The following is a 12,448-nucleotide window of genomic DNA, read 5'->3' on the forward strand; positions in this document are numbered from 1 at the left end:
GATGCGTGTGCATGCGTGCCCAAGGTGTGCGTATGTACCCAAGATCCTGAGAGGAGAATGGAGGAGAAGGGATTGCGGCGTGGTCATCCCCCCCCGGGGGGGCGTGATTTCTCGCTTTCTGTCTCTCTCTTTCTGGCAAGCACGTGTGCCCTATAGCAAAAATCTCTCAAAAAAAAAAAAGAAAAAAAAGAAGAGACGCTCATTGGAATAAAGGGTTTAATGGTCTCTACTCACAGTAGAAGCAAGACACACAGGCCCATTGCCCCTCTGCACGCCTCTCTCTTCCCCCATGCAGGGTGGGGGGCACAGGGTCGAGGGGTGGTGTGTGTATCCCCGATGTGGGCTCTCCCACCCTTCTGATCACTTGGAGTCTCTTTTCATATTCCCCTCAGGTGGTTCTTTCCTTTCCCAATAAAAGTCCCAGTGCAGCAGAGTTGAGGGAGGAGGGCAGGGGAGGGAGCGGAGGGTTGGGGACCCACACTCAGTCTGGCGTGGTCAGGGTGGAGCACAGGTGCATGTGCCATGGCTATGTGCCATGGTCCAGTCCTGTGAGCTCTGAGTTCTCTCCACAGCAGGCCACTCTCAGAGGTCGCATCCGATGTCTCTCCTGAGCTCTTTAAACCACTTCTCCCATCCTTTGGCAGTGGTGGGACTGCTATGGGTAAGGCCGAGGCCTGGCCCCTCTGTCACCTCTGGCACAGGGAAAGGAGGTATGGAAGGACAGGAGGGGAGGCAGGTCAGCCTCGGGTGCTACTCCCCCGCTCCCCCAGGAGCCAGTAGGTCCGAACTTTGCCTTTGCCCTGGAGGAAAAGAGAAGAGGAGGTTGGGGTGGGGAGTGGCAAGCCCATTTTCCCAAATTAGACGACAGACCCAGGGTTGGGAGTGGCATTGGTTGTTTGAGAAGGGTGATGCCCTCTGGGACCCCAAAGAGTGGCAAGGGCTTTCTTCTTTGTACCTTCATTTCTATATCCCCTCGAAGCTCCAGCTCAAAACCACCAAACTCCTCCAAGGCAGCCTTGGTCTCTGAAGACAAGTGGATCTTCAGGGCTAGGTAGGATGAGGGACAAGGAAAGGTGAGGAATACAGGAGCGCGGGGCAGAAGAGATCCGGAACTGGGGCGGGGTTGGGGGGAAGAGGAGGGTGCAGGCGGACGAATGCTCTCCCCGCCCCCTTGCAGTCCAGGACACTAATTCAGAGAAGGCCCACCCCCCTCCATACAGGGCATGACCCTCTTGGACTCTTCTTTTTTTTTGGATCCTTTTTCTTTCTTTTTGGAGAGGTTTTTGCTATAGGGTGCATGCGCTCGCCAGATAGACAGAGAGAGACAGAGAGAGAGAAAGCAAGAAATCCCAGGGGGGTGGGCCACACCGCAATCCCTTCTCCCACAATCCCTTCTCCCTGGACCGGGTCCGGGACTCAAACCACGGTGGACTACGTGGGAGTCCAGTGACATAGCCATTACACTAACTGCTGGCCTCCCTCTTGGACTCTTCTTTGGAACCCTAGAGCTTTGTGCCCAAATGTTAGCTGCAAGTCACACGTGCCTATTTACATTTAAATTAAAGCTGAGTGCAGTTTAAAATGAGTCACTTTTCAAGGGATCAATAGCCACACATGACTGGAGGCTACAGGGCAGCTCGGGCTGGCTGCAGAGGGCACCACTGGACACACTGCTGTGGAGCAGTGCTGGGCTCCCGAGTGGCTAGGGGCTTACCCTTCAGATCTGCCTTGCCTTCCTGGGCACCCAGTTCCAACACTGGCTTGGGCAAGTCAGAGAAACTCTCTGTGCCTCATTTTTCTAATCTGCAAAGTGCCAATGGAGACAGTGCTCCTCTTTGTGGTGCTGATTAAACATAATACTCAAAAGTATTTAAGCCAAATGGGGCACACAGGAGGCCCTATCGAAGGGGTTGCTGTCCCTGTTACGAAATTCAATACCCTCAATTTATGGCTGAAGTACGGAGGCCTAGGGAAGCAGATCTGCCCAGGCAGTGAGGAGGTGAGTGATGGAGGGGGCCCAATACTCCCACACTCTGTCTTTGCTCTCTGAACTCATGTCCCCACTTCCGCAGTTTGCATCACGGAGACCTCATTCTATTTTTTAAAAAATAATCTTATTTATTCATTCATTTATTTTAATTTGACCAGAGAGAGAGAGAAAGAGAGAGAGAGGAAACAAGCCACCAGGTCTAGGACTCAAACTACAGTCAGCCATGTGGGAGTATCCAGCGCCTTAACCACCACCCCACCTTCTGGTCCCATCCGGTTCTATTTTTACTTGTCAGAGGGTGCAAATGTTCACCAGAGAGAGACAGAGAAACAGAGAGAGAGAGATGGAGATGGAAAAAAAACACTCCCTGATGGACATGGCCACGCTGTAATCCCTTCTCCTCCATTTCTCCATTCTATCGGGACTTTGACCATACCCACACATGCTTTTCAAACTACCAGGGCTGGAATTTGAACCACATGGTCAGCCCTGTGAGATCTGGCTTCCTTAACCACAGGACTAGGCCTTTGGTTTGCTTGTTTGTTTGTCTGTTTCTTCCAAGAGAGAGAGGAACAAAGAAAGAGACAGAGGGATGGCATCCTAGCAGGGTTCAAGCCCAGCCTTGGCCAGCTCAGATCATGGGCATGTCCTGCATGCACAGGAAGGTCCCGGGATGTGAACTGAAAACCTTCACATGTAAGTCCAGTCAGCAGTGCTACTGCTGTGCCATCTGGACCCCCTTGTTTTGTTGAACAATTTATGAGATGGGGCTCCTTGAAGACTAGGTACTCTCATGCCCCGGGTGCCAAACACAGTGCCTGTGACTATCTGCTCACCTAGAGCCCTTGGGCTCCCAAGCAGGCCCCTCTCCCACCATGAGGGTGGAGGGGTCCACATGGATACCCCAACTCTGGCTTTGGGCCTCTCAGGATCCCAGGACCTGGCAATCTGCAGTCACTCAATAAATGTTACTATAAATGCTTCCTGAGTTGAATTGGTTGGTTACAACAGGAGGAAAGATGACGGAAGCAAGACCAGGAAAAGGGGTTGGGACAAGCATTTGTTAGGTACCTACTGTGTGCAGCTGTGCTGGGCTTCGTACAATCCTAAAACGGACATCATTCTACACAGAAACAGCTAAGGCCCAGAAAAGCAGAATAGTGATTAAGTGCTAGGCATTTTGTGTGACTTTCTCACATAACTCCTATGAGGTAGATGTGTCATTGTCGTTGAACAGAGGAGGGAAACCGAGGTGCAGAGAGGTATAGCAAACTGACACACAGTCAGCTCGGGGGCTGAGATTCACGCCCACCGTGGGGCTGGCTCTGAAGCTGTCCTTTAACACCAAAGACAGAGCAGAGGGCGCTGCAGGCGGGGTTCCTGCTGGGAACCGTCGAACAAGGGCCTAGACACACTTTCAGTCATTTGGTGCTATGGTCTGAACGTCCCCCTCCCAAAATTCATGTGTTGAGATTTAGTTGTGACGGAATTTAAAAAGTTAAAACTCGGGGGACCAGCAGTTAGCATAATGGCTATGTAGCTGGACTCCCATGTAGTCAACCGCGGTTTGAGTCCTGGACCCAGCGGCTTAAACTCACGCCGGGCACGTGTGCGTGTGTGCCCAAGATCCCCAGAGGAGTATGGAGGAGAAAGCATTGGGCGTGGCCATCCCCTCTGGGGGGTGATTTCTCGCTTTCTGTCTCTCTGTCTCTTTCTGTCTGTCTGGCGAACGCACACGCCCTATAGCAAAACAAAAACAAACAAACAAACACTCAAAAAAAAACACAAAACTTAAAACTCCATCCAACTGTGGTGTTGAAAGGAGGGGCCGTTAGGAGGAGACCAACATTAAGGTCAGAAGTCCCACAATTGACATAAGGAGAGGGAATAAGAGCAGGACAGACCATGTGGACAGTCACGATGCCTGCTGTCATACAGCGAGGAGAACCCCACCAGCCATGGCCCCAGACCTAGGCTCTCCAGACCTTGAGCTGACAAATCTCTGTTCTCTTAAATTGCCCAGACTAGGGTATCTTTCTATTATTAGCGACAGAACAGACCAGAGCATTTGGCAAGATGGGACAGCAAGACCCCTACTCTCTGATTAGATTCAAGGAGATGTGCCCAGGCCGAACTTGGGAGGAGAGAGGGCTGGGAGCCGGGACTGGAGTCCTGTAGACACAAGCTGCTCCCAGCAAGCAGTTTCCCTTGGCCCCTGCCTTCCCCAGCCCCTCCGGAAAGGGCACCTGTACCTTCTCCATTAGACTCCATTCTCGAGGCTGTGTTGACCGTGTCCCCGAAGAGACAGTAGCGGGGCATCTTCAGCCCTACCACACCAGCACAGACAGGTCCTGGGAGGCCAAAGGAAGAAGAGGAGTCTGTTAGTAAGGGAGGGAGGAAAGGGGATAAAAGGGGGGTAGGTAGGAGAAATGGGGGTGGCCACAGGAGGAGGGAGGGCATTCCAGGAGAGGCAGGAGGTGGCATCCAACATCCGGGCTGTGTGTGTGGGTTGTGGGCGTGTACGGGTGCCTATGTTATGAGGGGTGAAGGACTGTGCCCAGGGACAAGTCTCCCTTCTGCAGCTCCTGCCTTTGGAGGCCCTGTCCTTCGATGGTGGTGGCCCCACCTGTGTGAATGCCGATGCGCAGGCGCAGCTGCTCCTGGGGCCGGTGGCGGATGCGGAAGGAGTGCACAGCGTCCAGCAAAGCCAAGGCCATGCGGGCCACCTCGCGGGCGTGGAGCCGCCCGTTCCGCACAGGAAGTCCCGACACCACCATGTAGGCATCGCCGATGGTCTCCACCTGAGCGAGTGAGGGCGCAGGGCTCAAGGACTGAAACGTCCTTCTCCTTGCGCCGCTTGCTCCGTCACCCTGGACTCTGTCTGTCCCCATCCGCCAGCCGCTACCTCTCTGCCTCTGCTCATCCCCCAGTCCACCTGGTCTTTCCGCCTGTCCCTGGGTCTCCCCAGGCCCCTGTCTCTGCCCATGTTCCCTGTCTCCAGTCCTGAGAATCCACATCATTCTGTCTGCCCCTGCCCCATCCCTATCTGTCTGTCCACCTCTTCCCCTCTCACCTTGTACACATCAAAGTTATCTATGACAGCATCGAAGCAAGTGTACAGGTCGTTGAGCAAGGTCACCACCTGGAAGGGAGGACACACCAAGAGGGGTGGGAGACGGGAAGCAGAAAGCAGGACGGAGCCAAGCCTGCCTGGCCTGACTTGCGCGGGGAGCCCTGACCTGCATGGGCGTGCTCTCCGCAGACAGAGCCGTGAAGCCCACGATGTCACTGAAGTAGATGGTAACGCTGTCGAAGGCTTCAGCCTGGACCGTCTCCCCGCGCTTCAGCTGCTCGGCCACTGAACTGAGGGGCAGGCCGGTGTGCGGTCAAGGCAGAGGTGGGCCGGGACAGGACTGGGTGTGTGGGCGGCTCCCCAGACACAGGTACTTACTGAGGCAGAATCTGGTAGAGCAGGGCCTCAGCCTTGCGCTTCTCCTCCAGGTAGGCCTGCGTGCGCTCCTCCACCAGCTCCTCCAGGTTGTTGGCGTACTGCTCCATGCGGGACAGCAGGTTGTCCAGGATGTTGCTGCTGTTCTCCCTGCGGGGGTGGAGGGATAGTGAGCGAGGAGCCTGCCGGCGAGCCCACCCCCAGGTACTCGCCCTACCCAGGCTGAATGTCAGCCCACCCCCACCTGCTGGGGCTCCCTGGAGAGGGCGTGGGAGGCACTGAGCAGGGGAAGGGGCAGGGAGCTGAGCTCATCTCCGGGACCCCAGTGTCAGATCTATCAATTTGCTGTTCTTCTCTATCGAACACAGGTGAGATAGAGGAAGTGGAGCTAGACGGGGTCCATTGAGGACACAGGCAGCAGAGGAAGAAACTGGGCCCATGGAGATCAAAGGGCTGAGGTGGGAACTCCGGCCAGGGGCTGGAGAGGATATAGGGAGGAGGTGGGAAGCCAGGGTCCTGTGGCCCATTCTCTCTGCATCCCACCGATAGGTCTAGGGTTGGGCGGGGGCGGGGGCAGTCAGTGTTGGTGGAGGAAAGGAGGATGAATGGTGGGGGACCTTGAGGACAACTAAGTTATGTGGTACATGCTAAGTGGGCTGTGAGACTGTGCTGTGCTGGGGTGGGCTATGGATGGAGAGTGGGTTACCTCTGCAGCTGCATAAAGCTTAAGTGTGGGGTGCATGGTGGCTGGGGGAGGCCAGGAACCCACGACTACATGAGACCTGTTAAACTTGCGCAGCATCAGGCGGATCTGCTGGAAGGGTGGCCGCTCCTGTGGGTCCTCGGCCCAGCAGCGCTGCATCAGCTGCCCCAGCTCCTCCAGGTGGCTCTGCAGGGCCAGGGAGGGCCGGAAGGGGGGCTGCTCACCCCGAGTCACACGCTCAATGATCTCTGTATTGTGAGGGGGAAAGGGGCTGAGAGATGGGGTTGGCCAAGCGCCTAGGGAGAGATCGGGGACCACCAGCTGGGGCAGTTGGGATAGTTCAGGACCAGGCATGGGATGGGGGAGCCGGGCAGGGGACTGGCCACTGGCGTAGCGGAACAGAGCGTGGTGGCTGAGCCCATTCCAGAGGAAGGTGTGGTGGTGTTTCAGGGGTCCCACTCCCTGAGGTCCTCTCACCTTTGGGGCTGAGGTCCAAACCTTCCACATGGAAGACCCCACTCCTCAATGCAATCTCCTGAAGGATGATCCCAAAGCTATACACATCGCCAGCCTGGGAGCCCCGGGCAGGGGGCGAAGCCATTCGCAAGAGTTCAGGGGCTGTCCACAACTTTTCTGTGGGTCAGAGGTCAGGAGTCATAGGACAAGGGTTGCCCAAAGCTAAGGGATGAGGGGGAAAACAAAAATGTGGCTGGGACTGCTCTGGACATATCACAGAGTGTTAGAGCATGATGAGGCCTTAGAAACCACTTAGTCTGACCTCCCCCTTTTAATTTTTGATTATTTTCATTATTATTCAGTTTTTCTGAGGAAGAGAGACAACAGACAGGTGCCCTCAATAAGAGCTTTACACCTTGATCCTACTCCCAAGTCTTGGCCACCCAGAATCATGGATGCCTGTGTGTGCCGTGTGCAGGCCCAGAATGCACAGGGAACCCCTGGGACCTTCCCACATGACCTCAGCGTTGGGGAGTGTTGTTAGGCCTGCACCACCATGGCGTCTCCCTCTTTTTACTTGTGAATGAATTAAACCTGGAGTCAGGAAAGACACGCCCAAGCCCATCAGAGGCCGGCCATCAGTTCCCTTACGGGGTTGGGATGGGGGTGGTGCTGGGATCAAGAGTCGGGGCTCACTGGCATAGAGAATGTGTCCTTGCTCTGGCTCCGGGTCCCTGAAGCTCTCCAGGCCATAGTCGGTGATCTTGAGCACAAAGCGCCCATCTACCACGCAGTTGGAGGACTTAAGGTTCCCATGGGAGCAAATGGCTCCATTGTGTAGAAACAGCATGCCCTAGGGAGTTGAGAAGGCAGAGGTCTTGGGCCTGAGTGAGACCTACAGCCAGGGTCAGAGAAGCCTGCCCGCCCCTCCCCTCACGTCCAAGGGGTGTTGGGGCCCACCTTGACGATGTCATTGGTGAGTGAGTACCGGAACATCCAGTCTAGGGTGATGCTCTCATTCTCGAGAATGTCCTGCTGGGACAGTGAGAGTTAGGCTGCATCCTGCAGACTCCTCCAGGAGTGGGAGGAGGGCACAGGGGGGCTACTGACATAAACTGGTAGGACAGACAAAACTAGGTTTACTCTAGTGCCATCTCCCTCCTCCCACTCCCACGTTACAGATGGCTATGAGGGACAGGCTTGCCTGGGATCATAGGGCCAGTCAGGGGCAGAGCCAGGGCTAGAACCCAGGTTTTCCGACATGCTTTTATCCCCCTCACCTGCAGGCTCCCACGGGGACAGTACTCGGTGAGGATACAGATGTTGGGGGAGTCGGTGCAGGCACCCACAAACCTAGTCAGGTGTTCGTTCTGCACATCCCGCATCTGCGGGTGGAGCCAGGATCAGGAGACGGGTAGACGCCCCACTCCTCACCTAGTTGCCCACCAGTCTCAGACCTCTCCTTCTTCTTCGCTCCCTAGTCGTCTTCGGCAGGTATCACTAGGGCCTTCCACGGTGATGACCACCCACATGCTCCCCCAGAACTGCTTCCCGCTCCTGCTTTCCTCCTCCACTCCAGGCATCATGCCTGGCCCTCAGGGACCTCCTTCTAGGGTATCTGCCATGATCCCTTCTCCCATCTGTGATTTCCCACTTCCACCCACGAGATACAAGGTCTGCCTGCCCCAGGGCTACAGATCCCCTGAGGCCCCTCCATAACCAGCTCTGATGGCTAACCCGCCCTGTGCCCGCCCTTCCCCAGGCCACTGTCTTACTCCCCCACATTACATGCTTCAATTCAAACAGGACTTTTCGTGTCAGCTCAATGCGTTTCCGGTTCACACGTTTCACAGCCACGAGGTTGCCCTGGGCAAGAAAGGAGACCATCACTGCCAGGAGCATGCCCTGGGCCCTGGGACCCACCTCCGTCCCTGAGGCCCTCCCCAGTCCTCCCTCAGAGCTTGCCCTGCCCCAGTCCTTTCCCCAGACCTACCTTATAATATGCTGTTTTGGCAAAGACTTGAAACTGGCCCTCTGTGGTCAGCAGGGAGCCATAGTTGGAGCCTCTCTGAAGGCAGAGAGAGCAGAAGGGACGGTCAGTCCAAGGGCCTGGTCTGTGCTGAGTTGCTTGAGCTCTGGTCTCTACTACCTGGTTTATCTCTGTGTCACCCTCCCTTGAGTTCCACATCAAGAAATCCTCTCAGGGCCAGTAAGTGGCATGGTGGTTAGGGGGCTAGATTCCTACATGACAAACCATGGTTCAAGACCCGGTCCTGGCTTCTTGCTTTCTCACTGCTCCCCCCTCCTGCCCCCGCTGGTGATTATAGCAAGTTAAAATAATAGTAATAATAAATTAAATAAATAAATAGTTCATTTTAAAAAATGGGGAATCTTCTCTTCTTCCACTTGTTTTTGTAAATGTACTTTCACACGTACTATCTCCTATGACCTTTGAAAGAGCCCCGTGAGGGAAGGCTCTATAGCGGTAACCACTCTGCAGTCTCAGAGAGGGAATGTGACTCATTCAAGGTCACACAGCATATAAAACAGGGCTGGGACTAGAACCCTGCTCACTACCTTCCCCATCAGGCACAGTCCCCAGCACCCAGGTCTCCGGGACCACCCACCACGTCCTTGTAAACACCAGCGTGCTCTTACCCCGCTCAGCGTCAGCCGGCTGCCCGCACTCCGGAGGTGCCTCTCAAGGCTACTGGGCTGTAAGTCCTCCCAGCGCACCCGCCACAGCTCCGAGGCCAGCTCTTTCTCCAGCTGCATCTTCCTGGGACATGAAGCTTGCACCTGAGCCTAGGTCTGAGCCCTGACACCCCGTGTGTGCATATGTGGGGGGCAGACTCAGCAGCCCCTCCTGAGTCCCAGGACCACTCCTTGTGCTAAGAGATGGGTGGGGGGATTCTGTCCTCCAGGCTGAGAGTGAGAAGACATCATTGGGGACCCTGATAAAGTCACCTCAGTGTCCTTGTTTGGAAGTCGAGGGCCTCATTTATTTTATTCTGAACTGTTATCAGAATGAGAAGCAAGGCTGCGGGCGGGCGGGCTGACGCACAGCGCATGCTCAGCACCCCTGGTCACCTCTCCTCCCTCCTGGCTTTCCTGTCAGTCTCTGGTACTTTCTCTTTAGCCTCCTCTGGGAGGCCTGTAGAGCTTGTTCAGCTCTCTTCTCCATGCTAGGCTCGGCGTCTGGCACACAGGACTCAGCTAGCTCTAAGGGTTGGCACGGCCGTCCGTGACACCTCCATGACACCACTCCCCAACTTCTCTGTTCCTCCAACCTCCTGAGTCTCCCTGGCCACTCTGAGCCCTGTCCCCTCTCTCTGCCCACTCCCTTCCCCACTCCTTCTCCCTTCTCTGTGTCCTAAAGCTTTTTAGGTCTCTTCTCCCCATTTCCTTTCCCAGGCCTTCCCCCCGCTGTCCCTCTGGGTCCCTGCCACCTCCTCTGCCATTGGTTCTCCAGGCTTCGCAGCCCTCTCTCCCCCACACCACGGCTCACCTGTATATGAAGAAGGAGACGATCAGAAAGCTGAGCAGGGACAGGCTGCCCGCCAAAGCCAGCACCTCCAGGGTGGAAAAGTGATCTGCTGGAGAGAGTCCGAGTGGTAGCAAAAGAGGTGTGGGGGAGACCGCAGAAAGGAGTTGTGTTTGGAGAGAACGGAAGCTCGGGGACGCCTCGGTTCACTTCTCCCATCCCCTGCTCTTCGCTGCCTGGCCCTCCAAACATATATTTGTATAGAATAGTGGTAAAGGGACAGCAGCAATGGTTGAAGTTGGGCATTTAGCACTCGTTAAAGGAAAGAGGGCCTGAAGGAAGTTGTAGAGGTTCCTTATAAAAGAGGAAAGCTGCTCTGTAGCCCTGTGAACCGTAAATGCATTGAGCTGACCCAAAAGTCCTGTTTGAATTGAAGCATGTAATGTGGGGAGGAAGGCAGTGGTCTGGGGAAGGGTCCTGTGGGGACATAGGAGGGTTGGCCATCAGAGCTGGTTATGGAGGGGCCTCAGGGTATCTGAACCTAATAGTCAGTCAGTGAACTGGGATGATGCATGAAGAGAAGGAAAGGCCAGGAGGTGTCTCTTTCTCCAGAAAACCTTCAGCCTAAGGAAGGGGCCACCACCTGCCTCCGTGTGGGGAAGGAAGCAGGTCTCCAGAACAAAGGCTACTAGGTAGGGCCAGTCACCTTGGTTGCAGGCTGGGTCTTCGTTGTTAAAGCCACATTTGGGGATGTCGGGAGGAGGGTACCCCAGAGGCCAGTTCAGCATGCGCCCTGACACGGTCACCAGCTCTTGGGAAGTCCCGTTGTAGTTTAGTACAACCTGAGGGTGAGCAGGAGTAGGGGGCAGGCAAGTGCTGGGGTGAGGCCCCCTGTCCAGGGGACAACCTACCCTCCCAGTGATCCATTTCTGCTCCAGAGCCTACATCTGGGCTGTCAACCACTAACCACGCCTCTGCTTTGACTGGATACAGAGGGACCTCACATGCAGGCCCATGTTATTCAAGTGTAAAAACTTCAAAATGGCTCAAAGGCATTGTAAAGAAAACTCCATATAGGGACCAGCTACAGTGCTGCAGGAGGTAGGAGGCTACTGTGCGACACTGGAGCCATATGGGAAGGCCTGGGGTTCGAATGCTGGTTCTGCCTGAACGTGCTACCTGCCACCATGTGTGCCCATGGTCCTGGCTGGAGAGAAGGCTGGAGGAGGGTCACGTTGCAGGGAGGAGCCCTCTCTCTGTGTCTCTCAATAAATAAACTTGAACACTTCACATACACAAGTACTATAAAAAGTTTGTGGAAATTGGAATTAATGTACGTGTTTATTTTGGTGCAAAAAAATTTTTTGGGGGGGGAGGTTTTTGCTATAGGGCGCGTGCGCTCGCCAGACAAGACAGAGAGAGACAGAGAGATAGAAAGCGAGAAATCACCCCCAGGGGGGATGCCCACACCGCAATCCCTTCTCCTCCATTCTCCTCTTGGGATCTTGGGCACGCACACACATGCGCCCGGCGTGAGTTTTAAGCCACCGGGTCTGGGACGCAAACCGCGGTCGACTACGTGGGAGTCCAGTGACATAGCCATTACGCTAACTGCTGGTCCTTGGTGCAAAATTTTTGAATCCACCCAATTTTTTACCATATGCACTTTCCATGAACATTTTTGAAGACTCCTTATAGAACTCCACTATTACACTCAAGGAGTTTATATTCTTGGTTCAAAATATTCACCTTGGTCTGCATGCTCAGGTCTAATCCATGTACCCCCTCCCTCCCCAGGAAGCCTTCCCTGGATGACCTGATCCTTGGTGTCTTTGGCCTCTGGCCTCGGTCACTTCCTGTCCCCACGGCACTGTAGAACTGTGTAATGTGCTTTGCTCTTGGCTCTGCATTGGCCTGTCTCTGCTGGGAGGGTGTCCTGTCTACCTTAGGAGCTCCTGAGGGCAGAGCTGGGCTCCCTCCTCAGCCACAGGATTCTCAAGGGTGATGCCTATGAGTCCCTAATAATTCTGGTTGTGCCCCTAGACTGGTGCTGGGTCTAGGGATCCAGCTTAATGGGGTGACAACAGAATAAACAGATGTCCTGGGAGGGCTTTGGTGGAGAAGTAGGCACAGCCTTCTGGGTGCACAAACTTACCCTATAGGTACCAGTCTCAGGATCCATATCCCAGAGGGAGAAGTCAGTCTCCCGATCACCACTGCTGTCAATTTTCAGGTGTCCTGTCACTCCTGGGGCAGAGAGGAGGGCGGTTGTGTTTGGACAGAATAGAAAATCAGGGATGCCCCAGTTCACTTTATCTCCCACCCCCTGCTCTTCACTGCCTGGCCCTCCAAACATATATTTGTACA

General features: G+C 54.9%; 1 protein-coding gene across 1 annotated transcript in view; it reads right to left on the bottom strand.

Annotated features, from left to right (window-relative positions):
• Window positions 1–202: 202 nt before the first annotated feature.
• Window positions 203–12,448, bottom strand: part of NPR1 (natriuretic peptide receptor 1) — a 16,771-nt gene continuing 4,525 nt past the window's right edge. The window contains exons 5-22 of the mRNA XM_014592128.2: window positions 12,237–12,328; window positions 10,788–10,923; window positions 10,106–10,193; window positions 9,256–9,376; window positions 8,591–8,665; window positions 8,386–8,463; window positions 7,878–7,982; window positions 7,558–7,629; window positions 7,294–7,450; window positions 6,619–6,774; window positions 6,221–6,389; window positions 5,442–5,588; window positions 5,230–5,353; window positions 5,064–5,132; window positions 4,617–4,791; window positions 4,243–4,341; window positions 956–1,047; window positions 203–800 (exon numbers count right to left, since the gene is read on the bottom strand). Coding sequence (XP_014447614.1) covers window positions 738–800; window positions 956–1,047; window positions 4,243–4,341; window positions 4,617–4,791; window positions 5,064–5,132; window positions 5,230–5,353; window positions 5,442–5,588; window positions 6,221–6,389; window positions 6,619–6,774; window positions 7,294–7,450; window positions 7,558–7,629; window positions 7,878–7,982; window positions 8,386–8,463; window positions 8,591–8,665; window positions 9,256–9,376; window positions 10,106–10,193; window positions 10,788–10,923; window positions 12,237–12,328 — 2,018 coding nt within the window. The 3' untranslated portion in view covers window positions 203–737. The remainder of the gene's footprint in view (window positions 801–955; window positions 1,048–4,242; window positions 4,342–4,616; window positions 4,792–5,063; window positions 5,133–5,229; window positions 5,354–5,441; window positions 5,589–6,220; window positions 6,390–6,618; window positions 6,775–7,293; window positions 7,451–7,557; window positions 7,630–7,877; window positions 7,983–8,385; window positions 8,464–8,590; window positions 8,666–9,255; window positions 9,377–10,105; window positions 10,194–10,787; window positions 10,924–12,236; window positions 12,329–12,448) is intronic.

The sequence above is a fragment of the Tupaia chinensis genome, unplaced genomic scaffold (assembly GCF_000334495.1).
Source record: "Tupaia chinensis unplaced genomic scaffold, TupChi_1.0 Scaffold000659_1, whole genome shotgun sequence".
NCBI classification, from domain to species: domain Eukaryota; kingdom Metazoa; phylum Chordata; class Mammalia; order Scandentia; family Tupaiidae; genus Tupaia; species Tupaia belangeri.